This window comes from Cydia strobilella, chromosome 10 (genome assembly GCF_947568885.1).
Source record: "Cydia strobilella chromosome 10, ilCydStro3.1, whole genome shotgun sequence".
NCBI classification, from domain to species: domain Eukaryota; kingdom Metazoa; phylum Arthropoda; class Insecta; order Lepidoptera; family Tortricidae; genus Cydia; species Cydia strobilella.
The window spans coordinates 8,762,320-8,784,316 of NC_086050.1; the positions used below are offsets into that span (position 1 = coordinate 8,762,320).

The 21,997-nt window shown below is 37.5% G+C and overlaps 2 protein-coding genes across 2 annotated transcripts; one reads left to right on the top strand and one right to left on the bottom strand.

The window, feature by feature from the left end:
* The first annotated feature begins 4,596 nt into the window (after nucleotides 1-4,596).
* On the top strand, nucleotides 4,597-14,906 carry LOC134744962 (uncharacterized). The gene is made up of 3 exons (XM_063678909.1): nucleotides 4,597-4,809; nucleotides 13,542-13,814; nucleotides 14,286-14,906. The coding sequence occupies exons 1-3, from the start codon at nucleotides 4,767-4,769 to the stop codon at nucleotides 14,315-14,317; spliced, it is 348 nt and encodes a 115-aa protein (XP_063534979.1). The 5' UTR covers nucleotides 4,597-4,766; the 3' UTR covers nucleotides 14,318-14,906.
* Nucleotides 14,907-15,781: 875 nt separating this feature from the next.
* On the bottom strand, nucleotides 15,782-19,931 carry LOC134744963 (Kazal peptide Pr13a-like). Its single transcript, XM_063678910.1, has 3 exons — nucleotides 19,792-19,931; nucleotides 17,541-17,744; nucleotides 15,782-15,935 (listed from the first exon to the last, which is right to left on the bottom strand). Exons 1-3 carry the CDS (start codon nucleotides 19,817-19,819, stop codon nucleotides 15,877-15,879), a joined length of 291 nt encoding a protein of 96 aa, XP_063534980.1. The 5' UTR covers nucleotides 19,820-19,931; the 3' UTR covers nucleotides 15,782-15,876.
* Nucleotides 19,932-21,997: the final 2,066 nt, after the last annotated feature.

Consider the following 21,997-nt stretch of genomic DNA (forward strand, 5'->3'; position numbering starts at 1 on the left):
ATAAATTTTCTCTCTCTCTCTCTCTCTCTCTCTCAAAACGTTCCAGCGAACAGTGCAAAAAATTTCTTATCAGATACCTAATGCATAGAACTAGGTACTATAAACCTTAAATTTGTTGGCTCAACGTCAGTTTTTGACTCAACAGTTGGTATTTACGCGTTTACCATTAAAATTGATTTTCAAGTAAGAAAAGAATAACTATCTCGATCCTAAGATCCGTGGAAGGATAAATCGAGGGCTGGGACTGGGAGGTCAAACCCGATTAGTCGAAAAAATCTCGAAATTGAGTTAATAACGTATTCATACACTACCTACTTTTCAAGCTTTTTCTAGTAGATTTTTTCGACTTATCGGGTTTGACCTCCCAGCCCTTGATATATTTCCACATTCGTTAGACGAATGTGCAATGTTAGATTAGAGCATACTAATAGGTAATCTTAGGGTAACAGGTCACCAAGCAACTGTTGCACTGATAAGACGAAAATATCCCACTGCTATTGACGTACTGGACCTTAAAATCTAAATAATATTGATCGTTGACCTCACGGTGATTTTGTATACCTACCTACGGTTACATAGAATGCTATATCCTATTGAGAAGTAGTTTGTGTAAACATTGATAAATGCTCAAAGCAGTACTCATTTGGTTCAATATTTGGACAAAACAGAATAATTTGGTAGACTTGGTAGACCCTATGCTGCAAACGATAAATAAGAGTTCACTTTTGTCCTGTCTCTACAAGATACAATAAGACATTATTTTTATGTGAGTAATGGGAGTAAAAGCTGTATAGGTACAGATGTGTAGTGCATAATTGGTTGTAACGGTTTGCTATAAAACCTCGTTCGTGTTTAGCCTTTTGTGCTGGCCGGCTGTTAAAAATTTGAATCTTGAAATCTTTGGAAATTTGTCACTAAGAAAATTGTGAAGATCAGTGACATTTCTTTCACAAATAATCTTCTAAATATTTAAAATATTAATATATAATTAAAACCTTGACGCAAACTAGCTAGATCGCGAGTTGCCGATCATTTTTAAATCATAATATGCTGTGTACATTTCCCCGGATCGGGTAAGTGTTGTGAATTTCTAATAAGGACAATTTGATTTTAATTTACCTTTCTATTGTAATCTTTGTGACTGCCACATCCGTGAACACTGAAATAATGCTTAAAGGGTCGCTTAATAATTCTTCCTTTGTGCGCCGGATGTCACAGTCACACAACATTTTTAGTATTTTACTAAGATGTATAAAATCTTAGGGACCGAGTCTGGGGTTGAGATACTCACCTACCAACCTGGATGCGCAATGCGCATGCTCCTCTACGTTCCGGAAGGTTCCCGCGCTGAGGATCCGGAACCACGGCTGAAGACGTCTATCTCCGAGTGCAACTTTCTGCAACGTAGTGCAGGGAAGTGACTCCTATCAAAGACTTGTTTCGCGCTAATTTACTAATCTGCCAGCTCAGAATTAGACTCACGGCCCTAACTAATTTAGTTAGTTTTTAGTTTAAATACATTTTGTAATTTTAATCCGGGTATTTTTCTTCAACGTATCCTATCCTACTAAATGCGACTTAAAAACGTCACATGGTTTTTTTTTCGTATTTTTTCGTAAACTTTCGTATTTGTCATACTACTTCAATCAACCTCAGTACTTTTTGTACCGCGACTGACTGAAATAGCAAGTACGTTTCCGTGAAAATACGAAGGAAAATAATTATGCACTACATCTGGCGGTCTAGCATGAGTTGCATTCTCGCGTGCGAGTCCATACTTGAAGTCGCGCTAGGCTAGATGTATGGAGAGAACGCAACTCATGCTAGCAGGTCTGTACTAACAACTACTAGTGTCCAACTGAAACTGGATTTATTGCCGAAACCGAAACCGAAGGAAGAAACGAACCAATTCCCACCAATCATAAAACTCAATGGAAAATGAAGGTTCGGTTTTACTCTAGTTTCGGCCGAAACCGAACCTTCGGCCGAAACATAATTTTTACGTACCCAAAGACCCTATTACTAAGATTCCACTGTCCGTCTGTCCGTCTGTCTGTCTGTATGTCTGTCTGTCCGCCTGTCTGTCACCAGGCTGTATCTCATGGACCGTGATAGATAGTTGAAACTTTCACAGATGATTTATTTCTGTTGCCGCTATAACAACAAATATATACTTACTAAAAACAGAATAAAATAAATATTTAAGTGGGGCTTCCATACCTACAACAAACGTGATTTCTTTGCCGTTTATTGCGTAATGGTACGGAACCCTTCATGCGCGAGTCCGACTCGCACTTGTTATGCCGAAATCTGCCGAATCCGAAACTTCGGCCGAACATTGCCGAAAATACAGTTTCGGCGCGGCCGAAAGTTCTTTGGCCGAAATCGAACCTTCGGCCTGAACATGATTTTTAAGCTGAAACCTGCCGAAACCGAAACTTCGATCGGACACAACTTACAAGTCTTACAACCCTTTGACGAGTAGGTAGGTACTTACTTTCACGCGTCACGCATAATCACGTAGAGGAGACCGAGATGAGTTAAAACTGAGGCAGGTTGAAACAACGTCAATAATGAGACATCTTTAACTGTTATCAAGCAAAAAAAACGATGTTTATCCTCGTCCCACCGTCCGTTTGGGCCCCTTAATATGCGTTCTTGCCTCAAGACTATTATAAAATGTAAATACCACAAAATTGACGTTGTTTCAACCTAACTTCTTTTTTAACTCATCTTGGACTATTTCCCCTAATAATTTCTGCGTTTCTGCTAGTGTGGGTCAAATCCTGGAAGCTAAATTTGGCCCAGTTCCCGATTTCCGATTAAGCTGAAATTTTGCATACATAAATATGTAAATCGGATCACAATGCAATATTATTATTATGATGACCTGGAGCTGATTTGATGATGGAGACGGGAGGTGGCGATAGGAACTCTGTGATAAAACAACGTAAATTAATTGTGTTTGGGGTTGTTAGAATTGTCTGGATAAGTATTAGTTGCCTGTGGAAAGAGCACGCTTGTACTAAAAATTAAATTTTTGCCAAAATTTATTTATAGTTCAAATCTTAGGTGTTTTTTTCTGCTTAACCGCTATCTGGTAGCTAATCGCGCTGCATAAAAGAAACAATGACTTTTGTTTATCAGACTAAAATCCGAAAAAATCACCTCAGAAAATCTCAATTATACAGAGACACTGGCAAAAGCGGGTGATACCATTTTCTAGGGTCTAATTTTTATGATTAAAGCAAAGTACACTCTGATTTTTATGTCACTTTAAAGTCAACTGTCACTTGTGCGTGCCGTAGCGTAGGTACACGAATTAATATACTCCGTGCGTAGGTACGTAACTTAGGGTGCCATAGGTAAGTAATTGAAATTTTCGGAGTATACTATAACTACTGCCGCTATAATAATATAATAATAATAATAAACCATTTATTTCAGGCAAAGCCCATAAAAGTGTTAGTAATTAGGTACATGTACAAAACTTACAAGACTATTGTTAATAATTATTCAGTAATACAGAACAGAACTAAGTTACAAACATAGACACAACCGGATGAGCACAAAGATACTTAAATGTAAGTTTTTCTTTGGTTTGTTTTGATTTGATTAACACTGTCAATAAAATAATAAAACTACAATGGTACAATAAAATTATAAAATTCAAAATTAAAATTATCATTGCAAAATTACGTACGTCAGACATAGATAAAAATAAAATTAATTAATTGGATCATGGATTAAAACATTAAAATAATAAAAATAAAAGCAAAAAACGATAATAATAAAACATGTCAATGCCAAATTAAATTTAAAGTATATATCAATTAAAATTTAAATTTACCAATTAAAATTTACAAACGTCGAGTGAAGTCCGATCCATCGTTTTTGCATGGGTGAATCCCACCTATCGGCAAACACCTTTAGAAGGCCGCTAGGGCTCCCGCGCATAATGATGCGCAGCGCTTCCTCATGATCGCATGAAAGCCATCAATTCCCGCCTCCGTAAACATGCCCGATGCACTGCACCTCGGATGCAGCCCCAGCAACGCTCTAAATGCGTTATTATATTGCACACGGAGTGCGCTGTACGTCCTCTGGGCATAATTGACCCAGAGATTGCAGGTGTAAAAGCACTAGCAGTATGCCCTAAATAGCGTTAGCTTTACTTCTCTAGTACACTTTGCAAATCTCCGAGCCAACATGTTGCAGCGAACGGACAACGCCCTCCTCTCCCTCTCTATGTCCATATTGTTCGAGAGGTCCTTAGTGACCCAGTGGCCCAGCTATACCTAACAGCATCTAATAACAATTAATTATGGAAAATAGAACCCTTAAGTATGGCTTAAGGGTTTTGGCAAAATTTTCACTTACTTATTTTATAGATACATTTTTTATAACAACGGTTCTAACTTTTTTCCCCAGTTCCATTCATAATTTGAAGCCATTTAACATCATCCCAAATCTCGACAAAATCCTCCTTTTATCTTCCACAAAAGAATACTCGCTCTCGTTTGAAAGTCGGTGTCGTTATCGTGCCCCGTCCTCCGGCTGGCAGAGGTTATCGCTTCCCCCACCAGCTCCCGCTCGATACCGATGCACCAGTAAAGCGAAAAATACACAACCAATAACACCGACCGACCACAAAACAAAACAAATATATATTAAATAAAGTCGGATCTCGATCCGGATCGCACGCGGAGTCTTCGCGAGTGTGGGCTGGTGGCGGCAGTTACGTTTTCGGACACAATCAGGTGGAGATGTTAAGCGGGAAGCTTCTGTTTTGCGCGATATTACTTGCTGGTAAGTTGTGAAGCCTTACATTTAAAAACAGAAACACTAACTAGACAGTTAATAAGTATCAGTAGTAAAACTTATGTTAAACACACTTAATATTTAGGTATCTTACACCCCTTGTTTTAAGTATGTATATATATATAACAAACATAACAGTTTACAATTCAATTAAAATAGGTGCGTAAACTGCGTGCACCATCAAGTTTAGGTATGCACTCGGTGATTTGTCGCATTAAGGGGAAAATGGCTAATTATTAAAAAAAAACAGAATAAAAAATATGTAATTTAGGCTCCAGTCCATGGAATTTGCCAATAATCGTAGGTGCTCATAATTCCAACGTCCGCCTAATCGGACCAATTTCCACCAATCATTCGACGCACCGATCAAACTCAATGGAAATATCCTAATAAACATCCTCGGCTCTTTGTTTAGGCATGATATCATCTCGTATACAAAGATGGTTTGTGCTTTCGCAAATCTAGATAAACGGAGGGTAGGCGCAGGGCAACTGCGTAGACCGAGTGGCGACTTGATCCCGGGTTATCGCGCGGGACCCGCCCACCGCCGTATTATTAGACGTGAGTAACCGATCTACTGACAGACTTTAAGACGACTAGAGCGATGCAACTTTGTACAACTTGATACAGCAATGAAATCAGATTGATTACTAAATTCAACATCATGATTATGTTCAGTCATTTGATATCTTGCCAAAGATTGCTTTCAAGAAAAACGATTTCACCACTTCGCAAATTTTCGAAATGAATTATTATTTCCTGAAACATTTTCTAAGATCGTAACGTAAGGGCTAATTCGGGTAATTGTACTACAGCAGCATCCTTTTCAATAATGTTTCAGAGCAAACAGGAAATGCTAAAAATTTGTTTTTTGAAAAAAATTGAGCCACCGAACGACCGGTACCTACATCTGTACCGGTTAGCCTACTGCAATACTGCAATGAAAATGTTAGCAATAGTTTTGTTGTTTTACAAGGAAGATAACTAGATAGACCAGATATCTCGTTTTTAACGATTTAGACAAATCTAATTTAACGGTAAAACTTGGTGGATTCTTTATTTCTTTATTTCAGCCATCTCAGGGAAACGTTAAAATAAGTTCACTTATTTTAATTATTATATTGTTAATCATATCATAAGTTCAAGAAGGTAGGCATTAGTTCATTTTAAAATTGTTTTTCTGATAATCTAATGAGAAATTACGCACATTTTCTGATCTGATAAAAAAAACTGGTGGCAATCAAGTAAATAACAACATTAATAACATTTAACAAAGAAAATCAGTTTTAAATATCATCATATTGTATGATCATCGTCAGCAGTTCCACTTCACCGAACCGAATGTTTTCCGAGAGCAAAGAAATGCACGATTTACTATAAAAAAAATACCGAAATTACTACTCTTCAGGATTCCAGATCCTGGCTAGGCCACCTGTGTATTAAAACTGTGATTTTCTTTGTCAAAAAACAAAGAAATAATTTTTCAAATCAGTCCAGCCACGTCCACAAATCGGGGGAGATATAAGAACCTCCACCTTCGAAAATTGTCCATCATTTAACATTCAATTAAATTGCGATTCAGAAGCGTCAAATACGTAGATTAAACCGCAATTCGCAAAACAGCCTACACGCAGCGTGGGAACGGAGATACCACGATATCCTGAGCTGACTCATCGGAAGTAGTGATGCCAGATTTGTGGAAACCAGGCCGGCTGTCGTCGTCATCGATATGACAATGACAAGGCATCGAAAACTGCGCAGTTCTTTAAAAGCAAATCTGCCCTTTAAGCCCTGAATTATGAATGTTGATGTGAGCATAAATTTATTTAAGTGACATCATCTCAGGGATGAGATAAAATATTATATTAACATATTGTATGATTATTTTAAGAAATTAATTAATTAAAAATTCTCATCATTAAAAAAAAAATTAATCATTCTCTATATTTTTTGGTCTATTTCTGGAACCGTATTCAGTTCAATACCTTCCCTGGGCACAGTTTTTTTGGGTAGGTCAAGGACATATAATGTCTCGTCGAAACAAATTATTGTCTTAATCTTGCTTAACTCTTGAATCTTCCGTCACTACTTGACACCTCTGAGCTTGCGGCACTACTTATCACCTCTGATCTTACGGCACTACTTGTCACCTTAGTCACCTCTGATCTTGCGCCACTACTTTTCACCTGAGTCACCTCTGATATTGCGGCACTACTTGTCACCTCTGATCTTGCGGCACTACTTGTCACCTCTGATCTTGAGGCACTACTTGTCACCTCTGCCGGCCTAGCCAAGGTGACAATCGCTATCGCTTCGACAACGAAACGCTTTGTCTCTCTATCACTCTTCCATATTAGTGCGACAGTGACAGTTGCGTTTCGTTCGCTACGTAGCGTTAGCGATTGGCATGTTGTCTACGGGGCCAGATCTTGCGGCACTACTTGTCACCTGTGATCTGTCGGCACTACTTTGTCACCTCTGAATCCTCAGATCTTGCGGCACTACTTGTCACCTCTGATCTTGCGGCACTACTTGTCACCTCAGATCTTGCGGCACTACTTGTCACCTCTGATCTTGCGGCACTACTTGTCACCTCTGATCTTGCGACACTACTTGTCACCTCAGATCTTGCGGCACTACTTGTCACCTCTGATCTTCCGGCACTACTTGTCACCTCTGATCTTCCGGCTAGCATCATTACTATTTCCACAAATTGCCTACAATTACGTTCTAAAGCCTACGCTTTTGTTTTGTTATGAAGTTCTCGGGGATTATCTGCCAAAAGACAAACCAATTTTTGACTTAAGGTAAACAAAGACAATGATTAGGCTTAACGTTTATTGAACCCACATCTTTTCTCGTAGGTTTTTTGTGAAAAATTATCAGCGAAAATTCAAATACTCATATTTGATGCAGGTATAGATTTGTGTGCCAATGCAAGGTACAAAAACCTAATAAGCCGTTTAACCTTTTGGAAGACAACGACAACCAATTCGGAACCCTAAGGTTTTTGTCGGATATTTTTTTAAACCACAGTAGGTAGGTATTTTATAAACTATCTTACATACCTGTCATAAATAGGTATGTGTAATTTCCAATTATGAATGTATTTACAATAAGAGAACCTGCTCCTTAATAACATTACGTGATGAATGTTTGAGGTTTTGTGAGAAGATGGATGCACGTCCTTCAACTGTTTAAAATGTGTTAATTATTTATTTTTAAATGTTAGTATTGTAATTTGTGATTAGTTGTATATTGTCATACTGTTTAACTTGTTTGATAAAATAAATAAATAAATAAAATTACCGCGTGACTAACAACAAAATATCTTATAGGAAGAATAGCTTTTGCCCGCGGCTACGCCCGCGTGTTTTTTTTTTATTACAAAAAGACAAGCATTAGACCGCAATCTCAACTGATGGTAAGTGCCGATGCAGTCTAGGGTGGATCATGCTTACCTAAAAGATGTCTATTCACTCTCGATTTAATAAGATCCAAGTTATAGTGGACTGGGAATAGATTTGCAGGAAGTGAATTCCACTCCTTAGCCGTTCGCATGATAAAGCTGGATGCATAGCGCTTAGTACGAATCAGTGGCAGAGTAACGAAGAATCTATGTCGTTTTAGCTAATGTATAGGGTGCGGGGGAGGCAGGGTAAGTTCTACGAAAATATGGTTTTATAACGACTTATAAAAGATGGTTTTTATGGTTCGTAGGTAGAATATGTAGTTACTTAAGATTTTTTGCATTTTACTTAGAAGAAATACTTGCAGCACATTGAATGTACTCATTACGGATGCAGGTAGTTTCCCGATGACTTACTCCTCCCGCCCCGCCGCCCGCACTCGCCTAGGTACCGATTGACGACGAACGAGATGGCACCAAATACAATTTAAAAAAATCTATTAGGATAACGCGGGTCTTCATACCTCAAAAGCAAAAATAGAACCCTAATAGGATCACGTGTGATTGTCTGTCAGTCCGTCTGTTACAGCCGATTTGCTCCGAAACTACTGGACCCTTTGAATTTCAATTTGGCACAAATACGAGTACCTGCTTTCAAGATTTTTCATGGCCACATTATTAAATTTCAAAATCGATGCCATTTTCGTATTTAACGTCCCAAAAAACCATAAAAACGACACCCATATTGATATTTAGACATTCAACCCCCTTGCACCCCAACAGGGGAGATGGTTTTTCACGTCCGCCACGTTGGATTTTTAAATCGTTGTTGTTTTCGTAATGAGCGATCCGATAAACCATAGAAACAATACCCATGTTAATTTTCAGATTTTGTCACCACATTTCCCCCTTTTAGGGGTTGAATTTTCAAAAAGCCTGAAACACGTGTTTATTCATTTATCGTTAGGCACTCCTGTGAAGTTTTTAATAAAATAGTCCAACTAATCTTGTTTCCCCATACAAACTGGACCCCCATTTCACCCCCTTGGGGGTGAACTTTGAAAAAATCCTTTCTTAGTGCACCCCTACACCTTATAAGCAACCTACGTGCCAAATTTGGAATCTCTAGAACCAGCGGTTTGGGCTGTGTGTTGATAAGTCAGTCATTCAGTCAGTTTCTTATTTTATATATTTAGATAACAAGGAAAATGATAACGTTTACGGTCCTTTGAAGGTTTATTTATCATATCCAAATTTTTATGTAACCTGAAATCTCATTAGTTCACTCACAATGTGCAGTCACTGTCTTTTAATTGCATGAGTACTTACTATGTTTTACAATTTGTCAACTTTCGAAATCTTTCCGTGTCTGATAATTCTGATATCGAACTCCATGTGCCGAGAATGTGTAGGTTAAAAAGTGATCATATCCGCTATTATATTTCTTAGATATTCCAATTAGCTACAATAAACAATTAGCTCCATGCATGAATTTATTTTTATTTTTGGATTCATAATTTATATCGTTGGAACACCGGAAATGATAAAAATACTTTTGTAAACCTTAACATTATTTTATTTAAAAAAAAAAATTGTTGAAAATTTTTGAGCGGTTGAAACGCTCATAATTTTTGGCGCGAATTCGACAGAGCGTGATGACGTCACACGTTGGGCGGCCCAACTGACATTTGCTACTAATGACACTAATCTGTCGAACGCGTGACGTCACGTGGCGTTTCGAGCGTTTCGCTCGCTAGCTTTTCGCGGGCAAATTTTTGTACTTTTTATTTATAATTTTAAGTAATTAAATGGTAATTTAAAAACGGAAATGCATTCGTAACATGATATAACGGTAACAAACATCCGAATAAAACATATTTCGTTCAAATATAAACTTCATGCATGAGGCTAATTAAACACGCTGGGTATAATAAAACGAGTCATACCATATTACTATCATAAAGTAATTAAAGTAGACCATGAATACTACATATATATAAGTATTGTTAATTTGTTATCTAAACTAGTATATATCTATCCTTATACGCTTAGGTTAAACCTGTTAGGTTAGTTAGAACATCCACATCAACACATTTTTCTAATAATGTATTAGACGACAATGAAAACCGGCCAAGTGCGAGTCGGACTCGCGTTCCAAGGGGTCCGTATATTACACAATTTAAACAATGTATTTTTTATGTGAAATGTCTTTAAAAAACCCGTAGGGGTCGGATCAAAAACTAAGTAATTAAGTCTGAGTCACGCTTGACTGCACATTTCTAAAAGGTTTTCCGGTGATCTATAGGTAAAGATCTATTTTGTGTATTGTTTTCAAAAATTTTGACCCAGTAGTTTCGGAGAGAAAGGGGGGGAATAGTAATTTTTTGCATATTTTCTTGAATAACTTCTAAACTATTTATCTTAAAATTATAAAAAAAATATATTTAAGATTCCCACAATGAGCTCTTTCATCTGATGTGTAACACGATATAGTTTAACAAACTTTATTTTTTAATTTTCTCATTTACCCCCCCAAAAGTGGCCCCCGTGTTTAAAATTAATTTGTTTACGTTACATGTCCATCTTTGGGTCACAAACTTACATATGTGTCCCAAATTTCATTTTAATCGGTGCAGTAGTTTCGGAGAAAATAGGCTGTGACAGACGGACAGACAGACAGACGCACGAGTGATCCTATAAGGGTTCCGTTTTTTTCCTTTTGAGGTACGGAACCCTAAAAAGCTATAAATAAAGTCAGACTAAGCTAACTCTACAGTGACAGTGTGATAGTCACCAGAAACGTCAAACTACAATCAAAGTATGTCGTTAATCCACCTCAAGACTTCCACACTTTGTTAAGTCAAAGTTGGTGTAGAGTTAGCATGGACTGACTCCACAATATGTACATACTCGTGGTGCGTGACTTTGGGCAAGTAAGTGCTGCGGAGCATTCACATCACCCACCAGACAGTCTGCAAACAACGCACAGACACAACATACTACTTCTTAAACCCTTTGACCACCAAATACGTCAACTAACGCGCTAGGTACAATGTGATATCAACCTTCATACATTCCTCTAAAATCTACAATGGCGCGTTGTATACATATAATAGGCGTGACAAAGGGTTGATTGTGTCGACATGCCTGTAAATAATGACTCATTAGATAATAGCATCCCTACACTATTTTCCCTTGCACATACTATGAATGAACTCAATGCAACAAATAATCATTACCGCATTGAACATACTATTTACGTAAACCAAATTAAGTTATTTTAAATGTTGACAATAGTTATTTTTAATGAGATCACAGGAAAAGTTAGAAGAACAAACAAAAGAGATTAGATTAAGGGTCACGTAAGAGTCGCCATAATCTGGAGCTTCGTCATAACAATAACGGAATAAAACGAGAAACAATTAAGCGACGTTTATGGCCTCATTTATTATATGGAGATAGTGTATCAGTGACAAGCGGCGCGCAGCTTCCAGCCATTTGACTCCATATTCTTTTTCTAATTTTCACGAGTAAAAAACATAGCTACAAGAGAACGATGATAACGCAACCAAGTGAATATAAAATTTACTGGAATTGCTTTTTAGAATCTGATTATACCTAAGGTATCTGATAAATTGATAATACTAAACTCAATTATGCCGATACTGTTATAGGTGGCTGTCTGTTGTCAAAAACCAAAAAGCTAATACAGCGTGTGCAAAATGCATGTGCACGTTTTTGTTTTTACATTCCACCTCGAAGCCATGTTACTCCTTACCTAAATAATAGCGGGTTAATGAATATGGAGTCGCGACGTGCAACGCATCTCGCCTGTTTGCTTTTTGGTATTGTAAGGACAATGACGCCACAATATCTATTCGAAAAATTAACTTTTTCACAAAGGCATATTAGGGGAGCTACTCGTTTGCTTTGTCCACGGCACAGCACCGCCGCATTTCGCGGCAGCTTTAAATACACTGCCACGAAATGCTGGAATAATATACCGCCTCCTTTTAGGAACTCATTGTCAGTAAATTCGTTCAAAGTGAATTACAAAAAATACATTTTAAGTGTACAGAAAAATCGTTGTTAAGTCTGTGCTAATTCTTTTTCTGTACTTATGTGTTTCTGGCTTCTAAGTGGATTTAATTGTACAAATAAAAGAAGTATGACTGCTACTGTACTGGTCAATAGTTTTTATATTTTAATGTGGATCAATAGTTATAATAATTCAACTAAAATTATATTTAATTTGTATAGCTGTAGTATTATATATTTATTTATTTATTTTATATTTGATTCGTATAGCTGTTGTAATTATATTTAAGTTGTATTTGTTGCGCTCTCTCGGAAGGGTTTCCACGGAAGACCAGCGTCGGGGGCCTCATAGGTTCCTTGACATGAAGCTGAGTGGAGACCATTTCAGGAACGCTTTATAACCAGCAATCTATGTCAGTGTTATTAGTTAAGTTTTAAATTAAGCGTTTTTGAATAAAGCATCTTCTATTCTATTCTATTCTAAACGTTTTTATTACTTAGACATCATTTCGACGCGACGGCTCCATTAATAGAGCAGGATCATAATTTCCAGTTTTGAACACATATCAACACACACAACCTACCAAACACATAGCCACATAAAAATAAGTTCGCCGAGGATCTTAATTACTCATTGCATTTACGGTTACAAATCAACTTCTCTGATCAACACCGCAAGACTTTGCACATAAAAATGCTTGTTCGATAATAATATTCAGGCATACATTTTAAACCCAGATTTTCTTCGTTGGTTACATGAACAACATTACATATCTATATGATCTATACATAGTATATTATTTACATACATATATTATCTACAAAGTCCCCCGCCGCGTCTGTGTGTATGTATATATGTTCGCGATAAACTCAAAAACTACTAAACGGGTTTTCATGCGGTTTTCACCTATCAATAGCGTGATTCTTGAGGAAGGTTTAGGTGTATAATATGTTAATAATCCGTGCGAAGCCGGGGCGGGTCGCTAATTAACGAAAAACCTGGAAAACCAAGTCTATATTCCTTTTTTTGTAAGGTAGATATTTTTTTACGCAACTGGTTATGATTCCACTATAATTATATAGAACGAAGTTATGATTCCACTATAATTATATACACCTTTTGATGGAAAAATTTAAAGTCAGAATTTTCAGCTGCACCTGTAAACTGTGGGCTAACTCAACAGCAATATTACTGCTCGGTACTGACGGTACTACTACTACCTACACGTAAATTGACAACTAGAGGTCTAGTGATTCTTTTATGTTTTCTCAGCGTGGCACGAGGCTCACACCGCCAGCCTCCCGTTCGTGCGGTTGCCGCGGCTGGACGACAGCGACGACAACGAGCTGCTCGACGACGTGGCGGACGCGCGGCTGCCCGTGGAGATGCGCGCACGAGTGCGCGAGGGCGTGCCGCCACCGCTGTGCGCGGGCCGCTGCGCATCGCCACCGCGCGGCCCGGTCTGCGCCTTCGACGCGGCCGGGACGGCGCGCACCTTCGCCACCCTTTGCGAGCTTGAGGCAGTATCGTGCCGTGAGAGCACCTGTAAGTGGCCTAAGCGCACCCCGATAAGAATCATAATACCTCCATGATAATTTTTAGGGTCCCCTTATTGATTTCTTGAAACCTCAAAATCCTGGATCCACTACTGTCTCCAAGTCATCAAAGTAAGTTTAATAGACGCGTAACATATCCTGCCATAGTGGGTTAGAATTAAATAAGTACTTACCGAAAAATTACCTATATAAAATGAATAATATTTTATTTTATCCTCTTTGAAGTCCGTTTTTCTTTTAATAAGGTTAATTTGATTCTTATCCGCACTCCTTATCGACCCTACTAGAATAATTGTCTTTGCGCAAGAAGTTATAATCCACTGTTTACAAAAGGAATATTGAAGTTGGTATTGTTTTAATCAGTTAGATTTAAGTTTACATAAACCACATTCGCATAGGTACTTACTACTTACATATATAATTCACTATTAGATAACTTAATTGTTTTATTTTTTTACAGATTATGCTATCACGAGCCTGGGCGAGTGCTGACTGAAGAGATGTAGAGCCCTTAAAGTAGTATAAGGTTACTTCACCCAAAATTTTCTTGTCCAAAATAAATACCTTAGTTACTTATATCCGCTGCCTACAAAGAAATCGTAAAAATTATCTTACATTAGATCGTGTAGCGGGCGTTAAGAGTTTGTTTTATATTTTGACTAATAAATAAGGGAGAAAATTCGTTTATAAATTGAGTGATAATACTCAATATCTCTTAATTAATGATAAAATACATAAAACTTAATGCGCATCACATGAAAAATACCAAAGAATGTAATATTTACTAAGAATTACTTAGTGCGTTGCTAGTAGAAAAGTTCCTAAATTCCAAATTGTCATCAGAAGATTTAGAAATCTTTAAAATGTTTGGAAATATAAATTGGTATAACTTAAGTTTTTCTAGTTTCCGTAGTATTAAGCAGTACCTACAACATAAATATGATTATTTATTGTACAAAGTACGAGTTAACCAGTAGGCTAGTAGAGCGATTGAAATATTCCAGTCCTAGACGAATTGCTGTATTTATAAATGTATCAAGTAAATATTTTTAATATGAATAAAGCATATGTTTTATAACAACTACTTTTACATTTCTTTGAAAGATAAACGGGTCAGACACATTTTATTGTATGTTTAAATTGGTTTACTTGTTCGCGTCTTTCCTGAAGACAACGCAAAGTTAAGAGATTCTAAAGCTAATTTTTACACTACTTTTACAAGCGTGATACATTTTTTTACTATTAACCCTTAAATGCATGATTTTTTGTATAACTTTTTAATAAATTGAAATAGATGTGTCATGTTGTATAGATTGAGGGAATAATATTTTGGATAGCTGCATATTGAGCCACGGACCATCAAATATACGATGCATATATACATCATTATGCATTTAAGGGTTAAGTACTTGAGAATCTAATGAGAAATCCCTGATATTTATGTAGGTACCCGGGTCGTTAACTTTAATTGTACTCTCCACAGAAGAGACCTTATTGCAAAATTTGTTTGACTCAAACGTTCATGAAATATTTGTGGAGAATGACCACAAAAATAATATTGCCGTATAACTCCTACCTATTTATCGATAGTGAATTATGATATTCTTAATATTTTATTAGACTGAGAAGACTACTTTTATTCTTATGAGATAACCACGAGAAATCACTATCTTTACAAAACACCTTGACATAAACTGTAGAGAAAAAGCTTACTCCTTACACTCTACTAATATTTTTAGAGTAGGCATAGGTAGTACTTAAATACTACCCATCTCATATCATCTCATTATTTTTCATTTCCACAAAGGTCGCGAGTATTTTTAAATTCGAAATCTTTTTCATTAAAGAAATGTGCTTTTCTTTATTACTTTCAAAGCTCTTAATACAAAATATGCATATAAACAATATAATAAACGCAGCATCTTTTAGATCGCAGTCTGATTAAAATCTTCAAAAGAGGTTATTCATAGAACATTGTGATGCAAAAAAACATCATTGCTGACAAATTACTTATAATAGATGAATGTAAAAGCTGGCGGTATTCGCGTCGTTTAGGACAGACGGATGCCTTGCGAGCCGGGGCATTCACCTTTGCTGATCTTGTGCAGCGCTGGAAGAGAGAGGACCATTAGTAATTGTTGTCTCAATACACAAAGGCAGTAATGATGTAGATAAGGATGGATATACGCAATTATTACGCATGTCGATTGGTAACGATTAGACTACCTAGTATTCGCCTACCTTATATGTAAACATGTTTAAAGTATACACACAAGTATTAACATGTGGTTTGGCCACATTTAGTGTCCCCTAGAGTAAAAGTGTCCACAACGCAACCAACCTGTTTAATTTTGCATATATTTTAGTTGGCACTTTTTTTAAACCACTATCATCTATTGAGCTATACGAGTAGGTATCTATTGTTTACCATGATTAAGCAAAGATGGACAAAGATTTACCACAATTATGAATAAGGAGTGAAAATTCCCGATAAAAAGGTTGAAATCCCCAAAACTTCTATGCATTTGACATTTTGAAAGACCTCCATCTACACTAGCGCCCCTAGCGGTAAAATTAAACGCGGTAGCCCTCATTATTTACATCCCCGTTTAACACTTGCATCAACAACTTGTATTGATTCAAAATGCAACTGCAAAAAGCTAAGTTTAGTTTAGAGCCTCGCCACGCACGCGTAGCTCACTCAATCCAGTTTACTTCCACGGAAAGTCCATGTTTACAAAAAACAAACGTGAGACGTGAGTCACGATCCGGTCGGCTTGCCGGCGCCGGCGCTCGCACAATAGTAAGGTCTGCTGCTGACAAAGCTTGCGTCATGTCATGTCACAGTCACACTCTGCCGCGCGTGTCGAAATTTCAATCATGGTGGCATGGCTTTCACTGGCGATGGCGTGAAATTCGGGCATTTTCCTTTCGAATTCAGTATATTATGTTTCATAAATATGTTTAAATAAATTGCAGTAGGTACCCATATCAACAGCAAGTGATGCAAATACAAAATAATAACAACATAGCGTTAATCAGGTAAATCGACGCTGAAGCACGGTGTGTGCAAAATTTCTAATGGGCAAGGCAATGTGATTGCGTCTTGCGTTGACGAATTCCCTACATAGGGAATATAAGGATCGACCGCCCTAGCTGAAAGCACTGTTTATTTACACAGCTTTGAACGGAACCATATAATATTTGAAACCGCCAATTTACATAATTAATTAAGGCTTCACCGACCTTTGATGGTTGTTAAAACGTTTCATATTTAAAATGTTTAACATTTAAAACGTACAAATCCTTATGTAAAATTTGATTCCTAGGGCGGCTTGCATCATGCGTAATGGCGTAATGTACGCACTCTTTTGCGTAGAACTCAGGCTTGTCGCCCTGCTTCCCGACCGACACATAGTGACTCGAAGGCCACGGTAGTACTGTGTTACCTACAGGAGAACTTACTGTCCTTGTACTCGCAGTTGTACATGTTCATGACGCACTCGTTGGCGAAAGACTTGGGTTTATAGCCCGCTTGCCGACACCGACTGGCTCGAGGCCCGCTATAGTAGCAGCAGTACTTACTGTATTTGAGCTCGCAGTTGTAGTTGTTCAAGATCGTGACGCACTTGTTGGCGAAGGTTTCGGGATTGTCGCCCCACTTTCCGACCCAAACTGGCTCATGGGCCAATGTAGTAGTTACAGCAGTACTTACTGTCTTTGTGCTCGCAGTTGTAGTTGTTCATGACGCACTCGTTGCCGAAGGACTTGGGCTTGTCGCCCTGCTTGCCCGCGCAGACAGGGTCGAGCGCCACGGAGGTGCAGTCGTGTGTGCACGCCTTCTTGCGCGCCGCCTCCGCCTTCAGCTGCTTTAGATCCGGCTTGTCTGGCCGGCACGATACCGCCACCACCAGGACCGCTGGAATTATACATGATGTGACATAAGTATTGTATTATAAACGGTTAAATAGGTTGCTTTGAATGGCAAATACTAAATTAAGTTAACTTTATACCAATTAAATGTTGCTAGTATGACTTAAATGGATATAATTTGTATTGTATCGTGTTATTGGTATGACAGATAACACTTTGAACATGGGTCGATCATGGCATGACTAGTCATTTTTATTCTGCGGCTGTTAACTTCCCCGAAATACAATACCAATTTTATGCACGACGAAGCTTACACTCAGGCGTACCTAACCAATTAGGTACCTACATACCTACAATGGGCAAATATTGGAAATTGCACATCACGATTTTATGTCACTGTCAGCATCTTTTTTCATGCACTAAAGACTGTACACGATAAAACCCGGCCATGCATGATCTAGTATATCTTTTTAAATCAGCTGGTAAAGGCTCTTTTGATTGTTCAAAAACTAATAAGAAAGTTGCATTTTAATCACATGCGACGCAAAGTAATCAAAAGCAAATTTTGAGTTGTTTTCTTATGTTTGCTGGTAGAATTGACTTTTTAACGATGGTTTTGAATGATAAATATTTAATTACATTCATTTTCAATCGATTTGCGTTGATTTTGTTTGATATTTTCAGTTAGTATTTTCATTGTGTTGGTGTGGTGAAAAATTTTGTGTTTCACTCGCTGGCAAAATTTGTTTAACCCTCGCAACGCTCAAGATTCCGTTTTCAATTTTGGGATGTTTGCTCGGGTATCAATATTATCACGAGACTACGAGAGGTTAACAACTTTGCCCCCTGTAAAACAAATAACTATTTCTTTATACTACAAACAAACTACAAATTGCAAAACTGATACAAAGTGGCCATGACAATGAGGTAATTTTCCGAAAAAGGCAAAACTACTTCATAGTTTCTGCCTGTCTATCAGTACTTATCTCAGTAAAAGCAATATTTACGAAGACTGCGTCATTGGTGTAACAGACAACAATCAAGTAATAAAGGTCCTAGAGTACTGGACTTAGTCGGGAACGCGGCAAGGTTAGTACTAGTAATGAGGTAATGTGGTAATCGCAGGAAGGCGCTGACCAACCGCCTGGATCCAACCTACGCTGGTGTAGGAGGCCATAGTCGGACAGTAAAGGGATGCCATCACACTCAACAGAGATAGGTATCTTTAATTGAAACAATTTTTAGTTGAAAGTTGGAATGGTAAAGAGACGTGTTTCGGTTCTTATTTGTTTATTTTTATTGCATATTTAAACTTATATATTAAGTTTTTTTTTACTTAAGTAAGTATGTATTTTTTTAACTATTAGACTTGTCGTAAAAGACGTATTTCTATTTACGTCTATTATTTAGGTACACATATTGACTGCAAAAATCGCCTTAATAGTATTTCAGCTGGAAAACATTAGGTACCTATCTACCTAATACGTTGACGTCATAAATAACTATATGAGCACGGAGTCACGGACATAGCCGCATATATATGTATATATTGCGGCCATGCTCTTGTTCCATTCAATGAACACCAATGAGGATAAAGTGTAATTTCAAGTTTTATAATTTAATCGAGCATTATACATATACTGAGCCGACTGGTAGGTGTTCCGAGAACGTTATGCCTATGAGTAAACACGTGAATATACCCACAACTGGCTGTTACCTACTGCATCAATTTCATTAAAAATTACACAAATATATGCAGGCATTGTCTGCAATGCTTCGCTTTGTGCAGGCACGAAGTAATCAGCATATATAAATTAATTTATTGCTGGCAGCAACTAAGGTTAGTTGCAGTGTTGCTATACAATCAAGATGATAAAAATCATATCAAACAAGCTGCAAATTAAAACTGTAAGTAAACAAAAGTACCCAAAGTTTAATTATTAATGTACCTTTATAGATTAAAAAGTTTCGTTTAAAACAATCAACGACCCCATATAACGGTAACATTAACGGAATTAACAGGTTGTTATTGAAACAATATTTATTCAAAGTTTATCTCCCTCAAAACCGGTTGATACTGGAAATGAGCTTACCAAAAATAGCAAAAGTAACTGCCTTCATGTCTGCACTGTTTGAGCACTTCACCCGAACTGTGGGCCGGCAAGGGGCTCGGCCTTATATAACATCACGGTGGGGCGAGGTAAGTATCAATCTATCTTGCTGAGTAACCTAAGACGAATCAGCGTATGTCAAAGCTATGATAATTTGCATGATGATATCCTGCAATGCAAGAAAACTTATTATGTTAAGATCCAAAACATAGCGGATCAGAAAATTCTGATCACGACTGTTGCATGAGCTTTCGTAATATAGACATTAATTTATAATAATATATGTAGATATTTGTATACCTACATAATATAAGTAGAGGTAGCATAGTAGGTATTTAGTAAATGTCATTAAGCCCATTAACAATGAATTAATTATTAGAAACATAAGTAATTATCGGATAAAATTGATAACTTTGCACTTACACCTAAACGGTGACCCTCATGGGATTTTAGAAGGTCCTGCGATTAGTGACATATTTATACCTGCCTACACATATACATGTCTAGCTACGTATTGACATTAAGTGCCACTTGCACTAATTCACTAACCCGGGATTAACCGGTTAAACCTGGAGTTACCATGGTTTCCAGTACAATGGGGTTGGCAACTGTCAAAGGTTTGCAGAGATGGGGCCATGATAGCTTGCCCCTTTTTAGGGTTCCGTACCTCAAAAGGAAAAAACGGAACCCTTATAGGATCACTCGTGCGTCTGTCTGTCTGTCTTTCCGTCTGTCTGTCTGTCCGTCTGTCACAGCCTATTTTCTCCGAAACTACTGGACCAATTAAGTTGCAATTTGGTTCACATATGTAAGTTTGTGACCCAAAGATGGACATGTAAAGTAAACATATTAATTTTAAATACGGGGGCCACTATTGTGGGGTAAATAAGAAAATTAAAAAATAAAGTTTGTCAAACTATATCGTGTTACATATCAAATGAAAGAGCTCTTTGTGAGAATCTCAAATATATATTTTTTATAATTTTAAAGTAAATAGTTTAGAAGTTATTCAAGAAAATAGGCAAAAAATGACCATTCCCCCCCCCCCCCCCCTTTATCTCCGAAACTACTGGGTCAACAATTTTGAGAAAGATACACAAAATAGATCTTTACCTATAGGTCACCGGAAAACCTATTAGAAATGTGCAGTCAAGCGTGAGTCGGACTTAATTACTTAGTTTTCGATCCGACCCCTACAGGTTTTTTAAATGCATTTCACATAAAAGATACATTGTTTAAATTGTGTAATGTACGGAACCCTTGGAACGCGAGTCCGACTCGCACTTGGCCGGTTTTTCTATGAGATTTGGCTTAAAGGGATGGCATCTAGGGCATTAAAAAAACAAAAATTTGACACAATTCTAGGGACTGACAGGGCAAGCTATGCTGGCGCCATCTGCTAATTATTTCGACCGGCCAACCCCATTTGACACTGGGTTAGCGGTTTAGGTGGTTAGCCCCGGGTTAGTGGCATGGTGCAAGTGGCGCTAAGTAAATAAAATAAATAAAAATGATTGATCCACCACTATAAGTTAGACTAGTCTTAACTGAAAATAGGTAGTAGGTACTTACAGGAAGAAAACTTAATTGTGTTTAACCATAACCATAACCATGTAAATGCTAGATCGTATTTGCTCATTTTAACTCTATAGCAGAATTCTTCATTGTTTTATTATTTACTGACCTCTAAACTAATCTGCCGGCGTATTATGGATGGTTTTATCCACGTGATAAAATAACTATCTCTTTTTAACACCGCGAGAGTGACGGACGGATGGAGTTTTATCACGCTGTCACGTAGACAAGAACGTCTGATCAGTGATCACTCAAAAGTAAGGTGAACCGGAGCTATTGTACTAAGGGGCTGGGCTGTAAAAGCACAAAAGCTAACTTGTATGTTTTATCTAATAATTTTGGGTAGATAGGTACTATATCTATATGAGAAAATTAAATCACCGCCTATTAATTATTTCCCACGTGTAAGAACCCATGAGAAAGGAGATAGATATACTATGTAGTTTATGTATGTACATAAATATAAATATATCCAAGACAAAGGCCGGATTAAGTTGTATCAATATCAGGCGTATTCGGGTTTTACCCTACTTCCTACTTGAGACTTAAGTTTAGTATTTACAGTAGCATATGAAGTGCTTAGCGCATTATATACCTATACCTAGGGTATAGG

Excerpts from the sequence above, each read along its gene's own strand:
- LOC134744962 (XM_063678909.1), top strand. The coding sequence starts at position 4,767 with ATGTTAAGCGGGAAGCTTCTGTTTTGCGCGATATTACTTGCTG. Across the intron at positions 4,810-13,541 it reads TTGCGCGATATTACTTGCTG|CGTGGCACGAGGCTCACACC; the intron begins GTAAGTTGTGAA and ends ATGTTTTCTCAG. Across the intron at positions 13,815-14,285 it reads ATCGTGCCGTGAGAGCACCT|ATTATGCTATCACGAGCCTG; the intron begins GTAAGTGGCCTA and ends ATTTTTTTACAG.
- LOC134744963 (XM_063678910.1), bottom strand. The coding sequence starts at position 19,819 with ATGAAGGCAGTTACTTTTGCTATTTTTG. Across the intron at positions 17,745-19,791 it reads AGTTACTTTTGCTATTTTTG|CGGTCCTGGTGGTGGCGGTA; the intron begins GTAAGCTCATTT and ends GTATAATTCCAG. Across the intron at positions 15,936-17,540 it reads CAACTGCGAGCACAAAGACA|CGCTGCACAAGATCAGCAAA; the intron begins GTAAGTACTGCT and ends TCTCTCTTCCAG.